Source organism: Sus scrofa, chromosome 2 (assembly GCF_054392235.1).
Source record: "Sus scrofa isolate SSC_HxYL_T2T_F1_AM1 chromosome 2, Sscrofa_HxYL_maternal_Yorkshire_Landrace_v2.0, whole genome shotgun sequence".
Classification (NCBI taxonomy): domain Eukaryota; kingdom Metazoa; phylum Chordata; class Mammalia; order Artiodactyla; family Suidae; genus Sus; species Sus scrofa.
In genome coordinates this window covers 65,410,084-65,426,055 of record NC_139384.1, presented here as the reverse complement: position 1 = coordinate 65,426,055, position 15,972 = coordinate 65,410,084, and the positions used below count along the sequence as shown (strand labels likewise).

The window sequence follows — 15,972 nt, the reverse complement described above, 5'->3', positions numbered from 1 at the left end:
GCCTAGGTTTTCTTCTAGGAGTTTGATGGTGTCCTGTCGTATATTTAAGTTTTTCAGCCATTTTGAGTTTATTTTTGTGCATGGTGTGAGGGTGTGTTCTAGTTTCATTGCTTTGCATGCATCTGTCCAGGTTTCCCAGCAATGCTTGCTGAATAGACTTTTTTTCCCATTTTAGGTTCTTGCCTCCCTTGTCAAAGATTAATTGACCATAGGTGTCAGGGTTTATTTCTGGATTCTCTATTCTGTTCCATTGGTCTGTCTGTCTGTTTTGGTACCAATACCACACTGTTTTGATGACTGTGGCTTTGTAGTATTTCTTGAAGTCTGGGAGAGTTATGCCTCCTGCTTGGTTTTTGTTTCTCAGGATTGCTTTGGCGATTCTGGGTCTTTTGTTGTTCCATATAAATGTTTGGATTGTTTGTTCTAGTTCTGTGAAAAATGTCATGGGTCATTTGATAGGGATTGCATTGAATCTGTAGATTGCTTTGGGTAGTATGGCCATTTTTACAATATTGATTTTCCCAATCCAGGAACATGGAATATCTTTCCATTTCTTTACCTCTTCTTTGATTTCTTTGATTAATGTTTTATAGTTCTCGGCATAGATGTCTTTGACCTCTTTGGTCAGGTGTATTCCGAGGTATTTGATTTTGTGAGGTGCAATTTTAAAAGGTATCATATTTTTGTATTTCTTTTCTAATATTTCATTGCTGGTATACAGAAATGTGACTGACTTCTGAATGTTAATCTTATATCCTGCTGCTTTGCTGAATTTACCCTCCTGCATGGTTGGTGGGAATGTAATCTCGTCCCACCACTATGGAGAACCATATGGAAGTACCTCAAAAATCTATACACAGAACTACCATATGACCCAGCAATCCCACTCTTGAACTTATATCCAGAAAAAAAAAAAACTTTCCTTGAAAAAGACACATGCATCTGCATGTTCATTGCAGCTCTATTCACAATATCCAAGACATGGAAACAACCCAAACATCCACTGACAGATGATTGCATTAGGAAGATGTTGTATAGATATACAATGGAATACTATTTATCCGCTAAAAAGAACAAACTAATGCCATTTGCAGCAACATGGATGGAACTAGAGACTCTCATCCTGAGTGAAGTAAGAAAGAGAAAGACAAATATCATATGATATCACTTACATCTGGAATCTAATATGTCACAGATGAACATTTCCATAGGAAAAAAATCATGGACTTGGAGAATAGACTTGTGTTTGCCAAGGGGAAGGTGAGGGAGTGGTGTGGATGGGGAGCTTGGGGTTAATAGATACAAACTCTTGCCTTTGGAATGGATTAGCGATGCAATCCTGCTATGTAGCACTGGGAACTATGTTTAGTCACTTATGATGGAGCATGATAATATGAGAAATAAGAATGTGTACATGTATATGTAACTGGGTGACCCTGCTGTACAGTAGAAAAAAAATTTATAGGTGAAATAAAAATAAAAAAATAAAAAGACCCCCACCAAAAAAGTAAATGATGAGGTTAAAGAAAAATCTAAACAATGACTACATGATAAATATGAATGTGCCAACTAGAGCTTGCTAGATGATAGAAGAAAGATATAAGCAAGATGGAGGGTGTATCATCCATAACTCCTAGAATGATAACAATGTGGAGTAAAACCAAGAAAAAGGGGAAATAAATTTATGGCTATTCTAAAGGTGAGGAAAATTGATTTAACTTTATTCCAACAAAGGAGAAGACCCTGTTGATATTCATTACTATGCTGTATCCAAGAGTAACTGTGACTCATATGCTCATTGACATCACTTGAAAACTGCTACAGATGTCCAGAATTAAGAACTCTTGGGACATTTCTACTTTAACGTATCCAGCCATTAATGAGTGTCTGAAGGGTAGTTATCTTCAATGAAGTCTGGTTTGAATCCAGGGAGACAATAAAGGAAATATCAATGAGACATTTGATGTCTTAGCAATTTAAACAAAAGGTATGTTACTAATCCCCAAATTAGAGGATTGTTTCTTAGTGTTTCTTTCTATTGAAACTGAACTGAGATTACTAGATTTATTTTAAAGATGAGTGGATACACACTAAATTTAAACTGTTACATACTTTTGAAGCCAGGATTTAACAGTTTAACATACATAAGAAATAATTGAAGGGTAGCTGGAGAGTTAAATTTAATGAGACCCAGAGAAATCTTCTCTTTTGTCTCACTAGACAAAAGGACAGTGGCATCAGCTCTCGTATCTGAAATAGGTCTTAGCCAGGGTCTCCAAGGTTTTAGAATCTAAGCACAGCTTAAAGTTTAACCTCCTGGGAGAACCCCATGTAATCTATGAAGATCCATTTGTAACTGCTCTAAAAGCCTTGTTTCTCCTTAGAGAAGGAATTGTCTGAGATGTAGGACATCAAAAACACTTTTTTTCAACTAGAATCTGGAGACTGCACAAAGAGAACAAATACTGGTATGTACAGGAGAGAGAAGCTCAATCAAAATCACTGTGAATTTGAATGTCATGTTAGGAACCTGAACGAGGAATCTGGAGGGAACTGGGAAGACAATTTGCAATGTTCTGGCTTTTTCTATGACTTGAAGTCAGTATGTTATTTTATTTTTAGGGCCACACCTGTGACATATGGAAGTTTCAGGCTAAAATTAGAATCTGAATTGCAGCTGTCAGACTACACCACAGCCACATCAATGTTGGGATCAAAGCCACATCTGAAACCTACACCAGAGCTCATGAAAATGCCTGAACCTTAACCCACTGAGAGAAACCAGGGATGGAACCTGCATTCTCATGGATACAAGTTGAGTTCATGACCCATTGAGCCACAATGGGAACTCAAGTGCTTCATTTTAAACAAAAATTATGCAGAAGAGAATTCCCCAGTTTTTCAGTTTTACTTTTTTCCCCACTAAAATTATTTTGAAATCTAAAAATATTTGGAATGCATTCTCATCAGTGTTTTTCTATAAATGTTATTCATACTGATCTACTTTATAATGAAAAACATTTTCAGGACTGTAAAAATGCAATATGACATTTCTACTTTCTTTTCTTTTTCATTCTTTCCATCCTCTACCTCCCACTTCTGCCAATGTGACAGATTTGTTGTTAATGTAACATTGAAATAGTCCAGAAATATAAAAAGTGGCATTACTTAATTTGTAGTACTACCTTAAACATTTTCATTTTAGGCTGATTCATGCACCACAAACATTTTACAAATTTTGTAAGGTCAGTTGGTACACAGCTAATAAATTTTTTCAATTGTGTAAAATTGCTGTATCAGAACATATGTCAAATGTATCAATATAACAGATCAAATCTTTATTATTATCAATGTTAACTGTACGGCAAAGAACACAGGATTTTCACTTATTTCATGTAATTCAAACAAAAATAAACCTGAAGGGTGAAAATCTATTATCAAAGACAAAGACTGTGATAATGAAAGGAGCACAAGAGAATATTTTCTGATTGATTTATTCTGGCCATCCCTGAAGCACAGAAATTGATTGAGCAAAAACTGTGATGGATGGTTTACTACTTTGAAACAAGCTCTCAGAACAATGTGTCAAGTTTTCCATTCCCTAATGGGTTAAATATAAAATTACACACTCCTTGAGCTTGATGTACCCAGCCTAACTCATGCTGTTACACCTTTTGGGTTAGGCTGCTCAATAATGTCTTGAAAGTTTCCATTAACAGCCAAAATTTACAAAATTACATGAAAATTGACATTTTTTTCATGATTTTTGAAGCCGAAGCAATATGATGTTTTACCCTGCAGAAAATTACCTGTACTTGGAATGGACGAAGCCTGTGAAGATGATAAATATTTGAGCTCATTGTGGAAAATTCTGCCATCCTTGCTAACCCTCTTAGTATATAGATACAAACAAAAACAAAGTGAAAGTATATTAAATGGTCTTTTCATGTCCAAGAGGTAACTTTTGTATTCTTCCCTATCTGTTCTATATAGAAAATTGCTTTTTTTTCCCTATCAAGTTTTTTTTTTTTTTTTTTTTTTTTTGGTCTTTTTGCCTGCAGCATATGGAGGTTCCCAGGCTAGGGGTCCAATCGGAGCTGTGGCCACCGGCCTACACCAGAGCCATAGCAGTGCAGGATCCGAGCCACGTCTGCAACCTACACCACAGCTCACTGCAACGCCGGATCCTTAACCCACTGAGCAAGGGCAGGGATCGAACTCTCAACCTCATGGTTCCTAGTTGGATTCGTTAACCACTGCACCATGACGGAAACTCCCTTATCAAGTTTTCTATACCCTGCAACATTCTTTATTCTCTCAAAATAATCTGCTGCTCTATCTCCTTCCTAATCACACATCTTCTTTCCCTCTTTCTTTTAATTTTACTTTCTTTACTCTCTTTACTTTACAATTCTTAATTTCTACATGGAACCTTGAATTTATGAAGTAGTTTGTAAGGAAAACAATTGTAATACATCACTGCTCTGCATAATACATGACTATATCTTTGCCTCAAATTTTGATTGAGAACATATGGAGAGAATATACTTGTATTTAGTCATCTCAATTTCATTTCACCGAGTTTTTGATCTTGCCACTGTATTTTTTTTTCCTTAGAGTTCACCAATGCTATTCTCATATACAAAGTTAGGATTAGGTTCTTAGTCTCTTCAGAATAATTTCTGATGAACATGATGCTGTTTCTTAGCTCATTTTACTTGAAATTCTCTCTATTTATTAACCTCTGTAACCACTTCTACTTGATAATTTTCTCTCATATATTTTTCTTCATATCTATACTTTATCACTCTCTGCCTTTTCCTCTCATCTCTAAAATTTTGGCTAAAGTTCTGGTGGTGCCTCTTCAGATTATCCATATGTCATATAATTACATACATCTTTATTCATAAGATGCTGGAGATAGGAACTCATCCTTGGAGAATAACTGGATATAGAAGATATATGAACATGTCACTATATGAAGTAATGATGACTTCTTTTCTCGATGTCTGTAAAACTCTAATTTACAAAACACACCTCCTGCAAAGTGATGTGAGCAATGTGTAAGGAGCCTTTATGTTGAGGTGTGTGTGTTTTGTGGCATGGTATGTATGGTGTACATATTTGTATGCATTGTATATGATGTCTGTGTTGTTTGTGGGGGTGTGTTATGTATATGTATTTGACTGGTGTCCTAGATGTCCTGGTTGTTTTTTTATCTTCTTATTGGTTTAACTTCCTAAAATCAAATCATATTCTAGTTCACTTTCTTATTGCCTTTCATCCTCTCTCTTTTATACTACTTATTTCTTTTAATTAAAACTAAAATAAATCTAACATCTATTTCTTCTATGACATCTTTTCCCTGTTATTTATTCAATTTTATGTTACTAACAAAATACCTTTGAAAATAAAATGTAACATCAAATATTCAATAAAATAAAATCTTATTTTTATCAGTGATCTGTGTAGAGAGGGATTTCCATGTCTAAAGTACATGGAAGGAGTTCTCTGATGGATCAGAGTGTTTTGGATCTGGCATTATCACTCCTGTGGTTTGGGTCTTTGCCATGGTGCAGGCTTGATCTCTGGCCCAGAAGCTTCTGTATGTCACAGGTACATCCAAAAAATAAATGAAGTGCATGGAAGTAAGAGAAACTTTAGTGTTGTCTGTTAGATATATTAAATATTTTGATATTTGTAGGAACATACTTGTACATTAAAATATAATTATTTATTCTCTCATTAGTACATTATTTAGAATTAATCATCAAATCAATTTTACTGTAAGATATAAATCAAAAATAAAGTTTTGTAAAATTAACCTACTCCAGATAGAATCATAATATGAAACTGTAGGGAGATTTCATGCTAAAAATGTTAATAATTGTCATATATTATGAAAAACATTACTAAGTATTTCTGATTGTGAAACTAGTGTGTTAAAATAAATATTGGCCTTAGTAATAAAAATTATATTTCATTTTGAAAAAAACTGCATGTGCACATGTTTTAGTTTGCACTTCTTGAAATTAAAGATTAATAAGAGATCAACAAAATGGAATTTGCCAAATATTGAGAATCCATTACATTGAAGTGTGCAAGAATAACATAAAAAATTCAATGTAAAGATAGTCTAATTTTTCATGTGAATAGAAGGAACCTCAAAATAAGCACAAAAGTACCTTGAATCTGATTCAGTGTCACAGAGAGAATGAATATTTTCTGCTTTTGTTTTAGTTGCAAAAACACTGTGTTGTCCCTGGAGCACCCACATAATGAAGGCACTGAAATTAAACTGAAAGACTTTCTGTAAGTAGATGATTCTTAGTGAAATGATGATTACAAATTCTCACTAGCTTTCGGCTTTTAAAAGAAACACTGTGGCATAGCAACAAGGCATGTAAATAGAATGGTTAGGAAGATAAGCAACAATGCAGCAGAGATGGGTGCAGGACCAGGGATTCATCAGACATCTGAGAAAAGGAAAAGCCTGATTATGAAATTTCAAGGGTAAAGAAAGAGCTCTCACTGTTTCTGCAATTAGTACTCAACTAGAGCCTTGTTTATGAAAAGCTGAGTTTCACTCACAGAGGTTAAGGAAGTTTTTTGTTTGTTTGTTTTTTGGCCACACCAGTGGCATATGGAAGTTCCCAGGGTGAGAGTCAAATCAGAGCTGCAGCTGCAGGCTTATGCCACAGCAACACCAGATCCCAGCTGCATCTGTGACCTATGCCACAATTTGTGACAACACTGAATCCTTAACCCACTGAGCTACGCCAAGGATAGAACCCTTATGGAAATTATGTTGGTTCTTAACCTGCTGAGCCACAGTGCAAATTCCAGGAGTATTATTTTTTTCTTAAAATAGAGTGTTTAATTAAATAATGCACACAAATAATGCAGGAGAAAAAGACTATGGGAAGTGAAGATATTGTAAATGAAGTGATGCTAAAGTAAAATCAGAAAGAGTTTCTAAACATATGAATAATCTGAGAGAAGAAAATGTGACCAGAGCACCCTCCCCCAAATTAGAGGGTATGAGTAAAGTAGATGATAAAACCATATGCATCTTTAAGATAGGAAAACAGTCTGTATTTTTCATTAAATGCCATCAGCATTTCTAATGTTTCTTGGTTCTTGCTATTAATTAAATCCTTCCTGATATAGTAGTCTAAATACTGGCTTATAGTTTTAGGTTGTTTTCTTTTTATAAAATAATAGCACCATATATTTGTCAAACTATTGTCAAGATTACCAGAGTAACTTTCTAATTTCTTTGTGCCTATCCTAGTTATTTTCACTAAAGGGAAAAAAAAACACTATATTTGTATTTTCACCAAATAATAATTTTTAAAATGAGATACAAACTTAGTGTTCTTGAATGGAAAATGGATAATAAATTCTAGCATTGCTTCATAATAATGATTACTTAAACAGATTGAAGTATTCAACCAGCAGAAATATCACCCATGACTTCTAATTCACACCAAAATTACATCAACCAGTATAATATTTATTCATATAAATGTTCACTCTATTCAGTTTTAATTACATGGATAATTTTTAAATTCACATTAGAAATAAACTTAGTCAAAAATAATTCAAGAGGGAAGTGGAGTTCTTTTCTCCTTACACAATAAATTTAAATTCAGTTATATTGGACTATATTACCGATATAATGATTTATACCTAAGTCAACCATAAATGTGAATATCTTGGTATTTTTAAATTTCATTTTTAAAGTACATATGTAATGTAATGTACATATACTTCAAAAATAAAGATGCAAATGGCATTTTGTTTTTTACATTAATATATTTTTTTCTTTATTCAATAGATAGCTTATACTTCTAAAATATAATGAATCAAACACTGATATTGGAATTTGTGCTGGTGATATTTACTGAAAGCCAGACACTGTTGAGGTTGTATGCTGTGCTCTTCTCACTGATCTACCTAATGGCCATGTTGGAGAATTTAATTATCATCTTCCTTACAATTCTTGACCAGCACCTCCACACATCAATGTACTTTTTCCTTAGACATTTGTCATTTTTAGATCTGTGTCTTATTTCTGCCACAGTCCCAAAATTTATCCTCAACTACATCACCATCACTGATTCCATCTCTTTTTTTGGATGTGTGTCACAGCTCTTTCTGGTAGTACTAATGACTGGATCAGAGATTGGTATCCTGACTGTGATGTCCTATGACCGCTATGTTGCCATCTGCCGCCCTCTGCATTATGAGGCTGTCATGAGCAAAGGGGCTTGTGTTTGGTTTATGACTGTGTCCTGGTTCAATGGAGGGGCCTTGGGAATCTTGTACTCAATTGGGACATTCTCTCTGAATTTTTGTGGGTCTAATAAGATACATCAATTCTTTTGTGAAGTTCCTGCCCTATTCAAGCTCACTTGTTCTCAAGAACACACAACTCTTACCATTAGTGTGGCTACTGGGGTTTGTTATGCATTTTTATGTTTAGTTTGCATTGTGGTCTCCTATATGTGTATTTTCTCCACTGTGTTAAAAATCCCAAACAGAGCAAACCAATCTAAAGCCTTTTCCACCTGTATGCCCCACCTCATTGTTGTGAGTGTATTCCTTCTAACAGGTGCTGTTGCTTACTTAAAGGCAGCATCCAATGAAACTTCTCTTGTAGACTTGCTAGTGTCTGTGTTCTATTCTGTGGTACCCCCAACCTTGAATCCTGTTATATACTGTCTGAGGAACAAGGACATTAAATCAGCTCTAGGTAGACTACTGTGGAAAGTTAAAAGCATGGAATAATGAAAAGATGACTAAAGTTAGAAAGTAGGATTTTTTAAAATTTTGTTTTATTTAATGTTATTTATTTATTTATTTATGTCTTTTTGCTATTTCTAGGGCCGCTTCTGTGACATATGGAGTTTCCCAGGCTAGGGGTCGAATCGGAACTGTAGCCACCGGCCTACACCAGAGCCACAGCAACATAGGATCCGAGCTGCGTCTGCAACCTACACCATAGCTCATGGCAATGCCAGTTCCTCAACCCACTGAGCAAGGCCAGGGATTGAACCCTCAACCTCACGGTTCCTAGTTGGATTCATTAACCACTGAGCCACCATGGGAACTCCCAGACTTTTTTTCTGTCATTAAAAACCTGTTTGCAATTATTTCTATTAGAGAATTCTGGGGCAAAAAAGGATACTGATACTCCTTTCACAAATGTATATTGGTCTTTAAAAACTGAGATATAATTAACATGTAACATTATATTAGCTTCAAGCACACAGCATAATTATTTTATATTAGTGTATGTTGCAAAATAATCACAAGTCTGGTTAACACCCATTACAATACATACTTGTATATTTTTTTCTCTTGAGATAAAAAAATTTAAGATATACTCTGTTAGCAACTTAAATACACACTACCACATTACTGACTATAGTCACCATGCCATACACCAGGATTTATTATTTTATAAATGGAAGTCTGTATCTTTTGACCATGTTTACCTGACTAGCCCACCCCACTACTCTTTGGGAAACTATCAATCTATATTCTGTATAGTTTATTTTGTTGTTGCTATTGTTTTTGGATTCCACATATAAATGAAATCATGTTTGTCTTCTCTGTCTGACATATTTCACTTAGTGTAACACTGTTTAGTCCTTCTGTAATACCCACAGATAATAGTGGTTTAAAAAAAAACTTTTGTTGTTTTAATTTGCATTTTCCTGTAGAATAATCATATTGAATATGTTTACAAATGTTAGTGTTACCTCTTATGTGAGCTATTATAGTCTTTTCTACATTGATTGGTAGAAATCTCTATATATTTGGAATAAAATGCTTTTTGGTTATGAGTTTCAAGTATCTTTTTGTACTTTGTAGCCTACCTTTTCAATTGTCCTAAAGATCTCTTTGAAGAACAAATGTTTTAATTTAATGTGCTGTAATTACTAAATGTTTTCTTTGGGATTAGACTATTTTATGTTCCACTAACAGATTTTAATAATCCATAATTTGAAGATATTCCATCATGTCATCTATGAAACTTTATATTTGCCATTCAAATTTACATCAGTTATCAACCTGAAATTATTATTTTTTTGTTCATGGGTTTAGGTAGGCATAAATTTTTTTCTTAACCATATGGAGATCCAATTTGACTTCATTCTTCATTCCTCTTTTTTTTTTTGCTGCATTACCTTGCTTTCATTCATGTCTAATCTATCAGTGTATGTTTTTTGGTACTTTATTCTGTTATGTTTGAATAAATACCAAAGTGTTTTTCTTTTGTAATTTTACTATAACTCTTCATATCTGTAGAGAACAAGTTATTATTTATCCTGAAATTCTTAGCTCTTCCCATACAATTTGTACATAATTTTTAGAACCAGCCTACCACGTTTCACATAATATAAGGCTATATTATTTTTTACATATATACACACTTGACTCTATCAATTGGAAGTATTAACTTTTACCAGTGGCATAAAATCTGTGAACATACATTTTCTCTTATCTTCATTACTTAATAAACTATTTATTCTTTATATAAATGCCATCCTCTTTGAGAAACACTTTTTTTTTTTAAAGAAATGTTAGTCATGGTTCTCTGGATTTTTGTTTCTCCACTTTGTTTGTAGATGAGGTAAAACTATTGGGTGTGTTAAACTGTCTTCTAATAAGCAGATGCAAGATAACATTATATAGCCAAAATATCTACTTTTGGAAGACACTCTTAAACCCTTAAAGTTGTATTAGTCTTACAAATCTTGCTTGGTATACCAGGAATGTAAGACCCTGGGGATGCTGCCTGGGCCTTTTCTCAGGGTCATGATGAACAACTTTGAAGTCTGAAGCAATTTAGTCTTCCTCTTCTTTGTACAAAGAGAAGGCTTAGTTCTTTGGGTTCCTTAGCTCAGAATTTCTCAGTTGTAATGCAAATTCACTTTGCTAGCAATCTCAGTATATCCAGGAACATAGCATTACCCCCAAGAGACTTGGGGACAAGTGGAAGATTCTTCTGTCTTCTGCCAGGATTCATGACAGAGTAACAGCTAACTTACTGGTTTACATGTGAAATAAAATTTACATCCAAGACAGTACATTTATTATGGGAAGAGGCCAGAAAAGTGAGGAAGAACCGTCAAGTCAAGATGCAAGTTACCAGTAGGAAGGACTGGGATTGATGGATCATACTGTAGTTCAATTTTTAATTTTTAAAGGAAACTTCATATTGTTTTCCATAGTGGTTTTACCAATTTACGTTCCAGAGCAAGAGTGTAAAAGGGGTACCTTTTCTCCACACCGTCTCCAGCATTTATTTTGTGATGATAACCATTCAGACCAGTGTGAAGCTGTACCTCATATTAGTTTTGATTTAAAGTTATTTAATAATAGTGATGTTGAGCATATTTTCACGTGTTTTTTTGGCCATCTCTATGACTTCTTTGGAGAAATGTCTATTTAGATCTTCTGCTCATTTTTTGATTGTTTTTTTATTTAAAAATTTTAATTACAGTTGGTTTACAATGTTGTGCCAGTTTCTACTGCACAGCAAAGTGACCCAGTCATACACATATATACATTCCCTTTTTCACATTTTCTTCCATAGTGGTCTATCCCAAGAGATTGGATATAGTTTAATTCCTTGTGCTATACAGTAGAACCTCATTGATTAACCATTCCAAATGTAATAGTTTGCCTCTACTAACCTGAAACTCCAGTCCATCCCACTCTGTCTCCCCTCCCCTTGGCAACCAAAATTCTGTTCTCTATGTCCATGAGTCTGTTTCTGTTTTGTATATAGCTTCATTTGTGCTATATTGTAGGTTCCAAATATAAGTAATATTATATGGTATTTGTCTTTCTCTTTCTGACTCATTTCACTTAGTATGAGATTCTCTAGTAGCATTCATGTTTCTGCAAATGTTATTATTTTGTTCTTTTTAAGGGTAAGTAATATTTCATTGTATATATGTACCACTACTTTTTAATTCATTTATCCATCGATGGACATTTTTGTTGATTTCATGTCTTGGCTATTGTAAACAGTGCTGGAATGAATATAGTGGTGCATGTATCTTTTCGAATGATAGTTTTCTCTATATATATGCACAGGGTTGGGATTGCTACACCTATGGTAGTTCTATATTTAGCTTTCTGAGGAAAGTCCATACACTTTTCCATAGTGGTTGTACCAATTTACCTTCCTACCAACAGTGTAGGAGGGTTCCTTTTTCTCCACACCCTCTCCAACATGTGTTATTTGTAGACTATTTGATGAGGGGCACTCTGACTGGTGTAAGATGATACCTCATTGCAGTTTTGATTTGTGTTTATGTAATAATTAGTGAAGTTGAACATCTTTTTTGTGCCTTTTGGCCATCCATATGTCTTCTTTGGAGAAATATCTATTTAGGTCTTCTGCCCATTTTTCTAGGAAGTTGTTTGTTTTTTTATTGTTGAGTTGTAAGAATTGTTTATGTATTTCGAAGCTTAAGCCCTTGTCAGGTTGCATAATATGCAACTACTCTCTCCCATTTGTATGTTGTCTTTTCATTTTGTTTATGATTTTCTTTGCTGTGCAAAACTTTTAAGTTTAATTAGGTCTCATTTATTTATTTTTTTATTATCATTACTCTCAGAGGTGGATTTGAAATGATATTGCTGTGGTGTGTTCTGCTTACTTTTCAGAGTTTTATAGTATATGGTCTATATTTAAGTCTTTCATCCATTTTGAGTTTATTTTTTGTGTATGGTGTTAGAAAATGTTCTAATTTCATTCTTTTACATGTAGCTCTCCAGTTTCCCAGCACCACTCATAGAGGAGAATTTCTTTCCTGCATTGTGTATTCTCATATCCTTTGAAATAAATTGACCATAAGTGCATGTGTTTATTAATGGGATGTCTATCCTGTTCTGTTGATCACTGTTTATGTCTTCTGTGCCAGTACTGTACCATTTTGATGACTGAAGCTTTGTAGTGTAGTCTGAATTCAGTGAGCCTAATTTTTCCAGCTGTTTTTCATTTTCAGTATTCCTTTTGCTATTCAGGGTATTTCGTGTTTCCATACAAATTTTAAAATATTTTGTTATAGTTCTGTGAAAAATGTCATTGGTAGTTTGATAGGGATTGCCATGAATCTGTAGATTGCCTTGGGTAGTACAGTCATTATGACAATGTTGCTTCTTCCAGTCCAAGAGCATGGTATCAATCTTCTATTTCCTTCATCAGTGCCTTACAGTTTCCAGAGGACAGGTCTATTTCCTTTTTAGGCAGGTTTATTCCAAGGTATTTTATTCTTTTTGATGCAATGATAAACAAAATTGTTTTCCTAATTTCTCTTTTTCATCTTTCATTGTTAGTAAATAGAAATTCAATATATTTCAGTTTATTAATTTTACTGAAACAACTGAATTCATTGATGTTTTCTGGTAGCATCCTTAGGATTTTATATGTATAATATAACCTAACCTATTATACATATGTCATTTACTAATAGTGATATTTTACTTCTATTCCAATTTGGATTTCTTTTATTTCTTTTTCTTCTTAATTGACATGGCTGGGACTTCCAAAATTTTGCTGAATACAAGTGGCAAGAATGGACATCCTTGTCTTATTCCTATTCTTTGTGGGAATTGTTTCAGCTTTTCATTATTGAGAATGATTTTAGTTTCAGATTTGTCATATTTGCTCTTTATTATGTTGAAGTATGTTCCCTCTATGCCTACTTTCCAGAGGGATATTGTCAGAAATGGGTGTTGGACTTTTTCAAAAGTCTTTTCTGCATCTATTATAATTATCATATTTTTTATTGTGTAATTTGTTAGTGTGGTGTATCATACTGATTGAAATGTGAATATTGAAAAATCCTTGCATCCCTGAGATAAATCCCACTTGATTATGGTGTATGATCCTTTTGATGTACTGTTATATTTGGTTTGCTAGGATTTTTGAAGATTTTTGCACTTCATCAGTGATATTGGTCTGTAATTTTCTTCATTTATGGCATCTTTGCCTCATTGTGGTATCAGATGATAACCATATTGTATTTCCCTTTTATGTTATTTCTTGTTTTTACCTAGTTGCTTTCAGTATTTTCTCTTTGTGTTTAACTCTAGCCAGTTTAATTAAAATGTGTCTTGTGGTGTTCCTCCTTGTGTTGATTCTAAATGGTATTTGCTTTGCTTTCTGGATTTGAGTGAGTGATTCTTTTCTAATGTTAGGGAAAATTTTAGCTATAATCTTCATATGTTTTCTCTGGCCATTTCTCTCTCTTCTCCTTCTGACACTGCTATAATGCAAATGTTGGTGTGTTTAATGTTGCCCCATGGTTTTACACTGTTCTCATTTCTTTTAGTTCTTTTTTCTTTATTCTGTTCCATGTTAATTATTTATACCAGTATGTCTTCCACATCACTTATTTGTTCTTCTGCCTCCTGTATTCTGCTATTGGTTCCTTCTGGTGATTTTTTTTTTAATTTCAGTTAATATATTTTGCATCTCTGCTTGTTTAAGCTTTAAATCTTCTATTTCTTTTTTCAACATTCTGCATAATTTATGAATTTTTGACTCCAGTCTTATTTAAAATTTTGGGTACATTTCTATTATTATTCTAAAGTCTTTTTCATATAGGTTGCTTATCTCCACTTGTTGTTCTTCTGGGGGTTTTGTCTTGTTCATTCATCTGACTCATATTTCTCTGCCTTTTCATTTTGTATAGATTTTTGTGGTCTGCTTTTTGTAGGCTACATAGTTGTAGCCTCTCTTGCTCCTGGTCTGCTCCTTTTATGGATCAAGTCTTTACATAAGCTTGTGCCAGGCTCTCTTTCAGGAGAAACTGGTAATTTCCCACTGGTTAGAGGACCTGAGTCTTTTCCTTCTTGTGGGTGGGGCTTTGTCTCTGGGTGTGATTAGAGGTGGCTCTGTGACTGGGAGTACTTTAGGAAGCCTGTTTGCAGATTAATGGAGTTGAGTTCCCACCCTGTTTGTTATTTTCCTGGTGCTTCTCAGTCTTGATGAGTGGGGCCAGAATTTTCCTGAATGGTGACCTCTAGGGGAGGTCACACTGATGATTATTCCCTGCATCCTCTGCCTCATCCTTTATTGCCCCTACAGCAAGCCGCATTTTCCCTCTACTTTCCCAGGAGACCCTATAAAACAGGAAGGTAGGTGTAACCCAGATTCTTATGGAGTCCCTGTTTTGTCCTGGGACCCATTGCATATGAAAACCTCTGTGTGCCCTCCAAGAGTGGAGTCTGTTTCCCAAAGTCCTGTGGAGTGCCTACATACAAACAAGCCCCCCTTGCCTTCAATGTCAAATGCTCTGGAGCTTCTCATCCCAATGCTGGACCCCCAGGCTGGGGAATCTGTTGTGGCATTCAGAGCACACACAGCCTCTGCAATATAGTTATTTTGCATTCTTTGTGTCATCTTCCTGGAGAGTATGACATTACTTATATCATGAAAGTGTCCCTCCCATGGTCTCAATGTAGAATCTTTGTCTTTGGATGTAAGATATTTTTTTTTTTTTAACTTCCAGCCTATTTCATTGACAGTCGTTCAGCACTTAGCTGTTATTTTGGCATTTTTGTGAAAGAAGTTAAGATTGAGTTCTTCTTCTCCACTTCTTGTCTCTGAATAATATATGGGTTTATTTTTGGTCTGTACATTATGTTTCATTGTCTATTTGTCTGTCCTCATGCCAGCACTATATAGAGTTTTGTCTCTACAGCAGAAAGATCATATGAAATTATCATTTTTACACAGAAAGAACATTCTCCAAAATATATGTTGGGCCAAAAAATGTGAAAAACTTAAGAAGATTGAATTAATATCAATGATATCTTGAACCTCAGTGGTATAAAACAAGATATCAATAAGAGGAAGAAAAGTGGATATACAAAATGGAAATGAAATAACATATTCATGAAATGGAAATGAAATAACATATTCATGGAAATTCAATG

At 34.3% G+C, this 15,972-nt stretch overlaps 1 protein-coding gene across 1 annotated transcript; it reads left to right on the top strand.

The window, feature by feature from the left end:
* Window positions 1-7,863: 7,863 nt before the first annotated feature.
* On the top strand, window positions 7,864-8,804 carry LOC100624150 (olfactory receptor 14K1-like). The gene is given in 2 exon segments (XM_013994607.2): window positions 7,864-8,782; window positions 8,785-8,804. Coding segments are annotated over 2 exon segments (939 nt in total).
* Window positions 8,805-15,972: the final 7,168 nt, after the last annotated feature.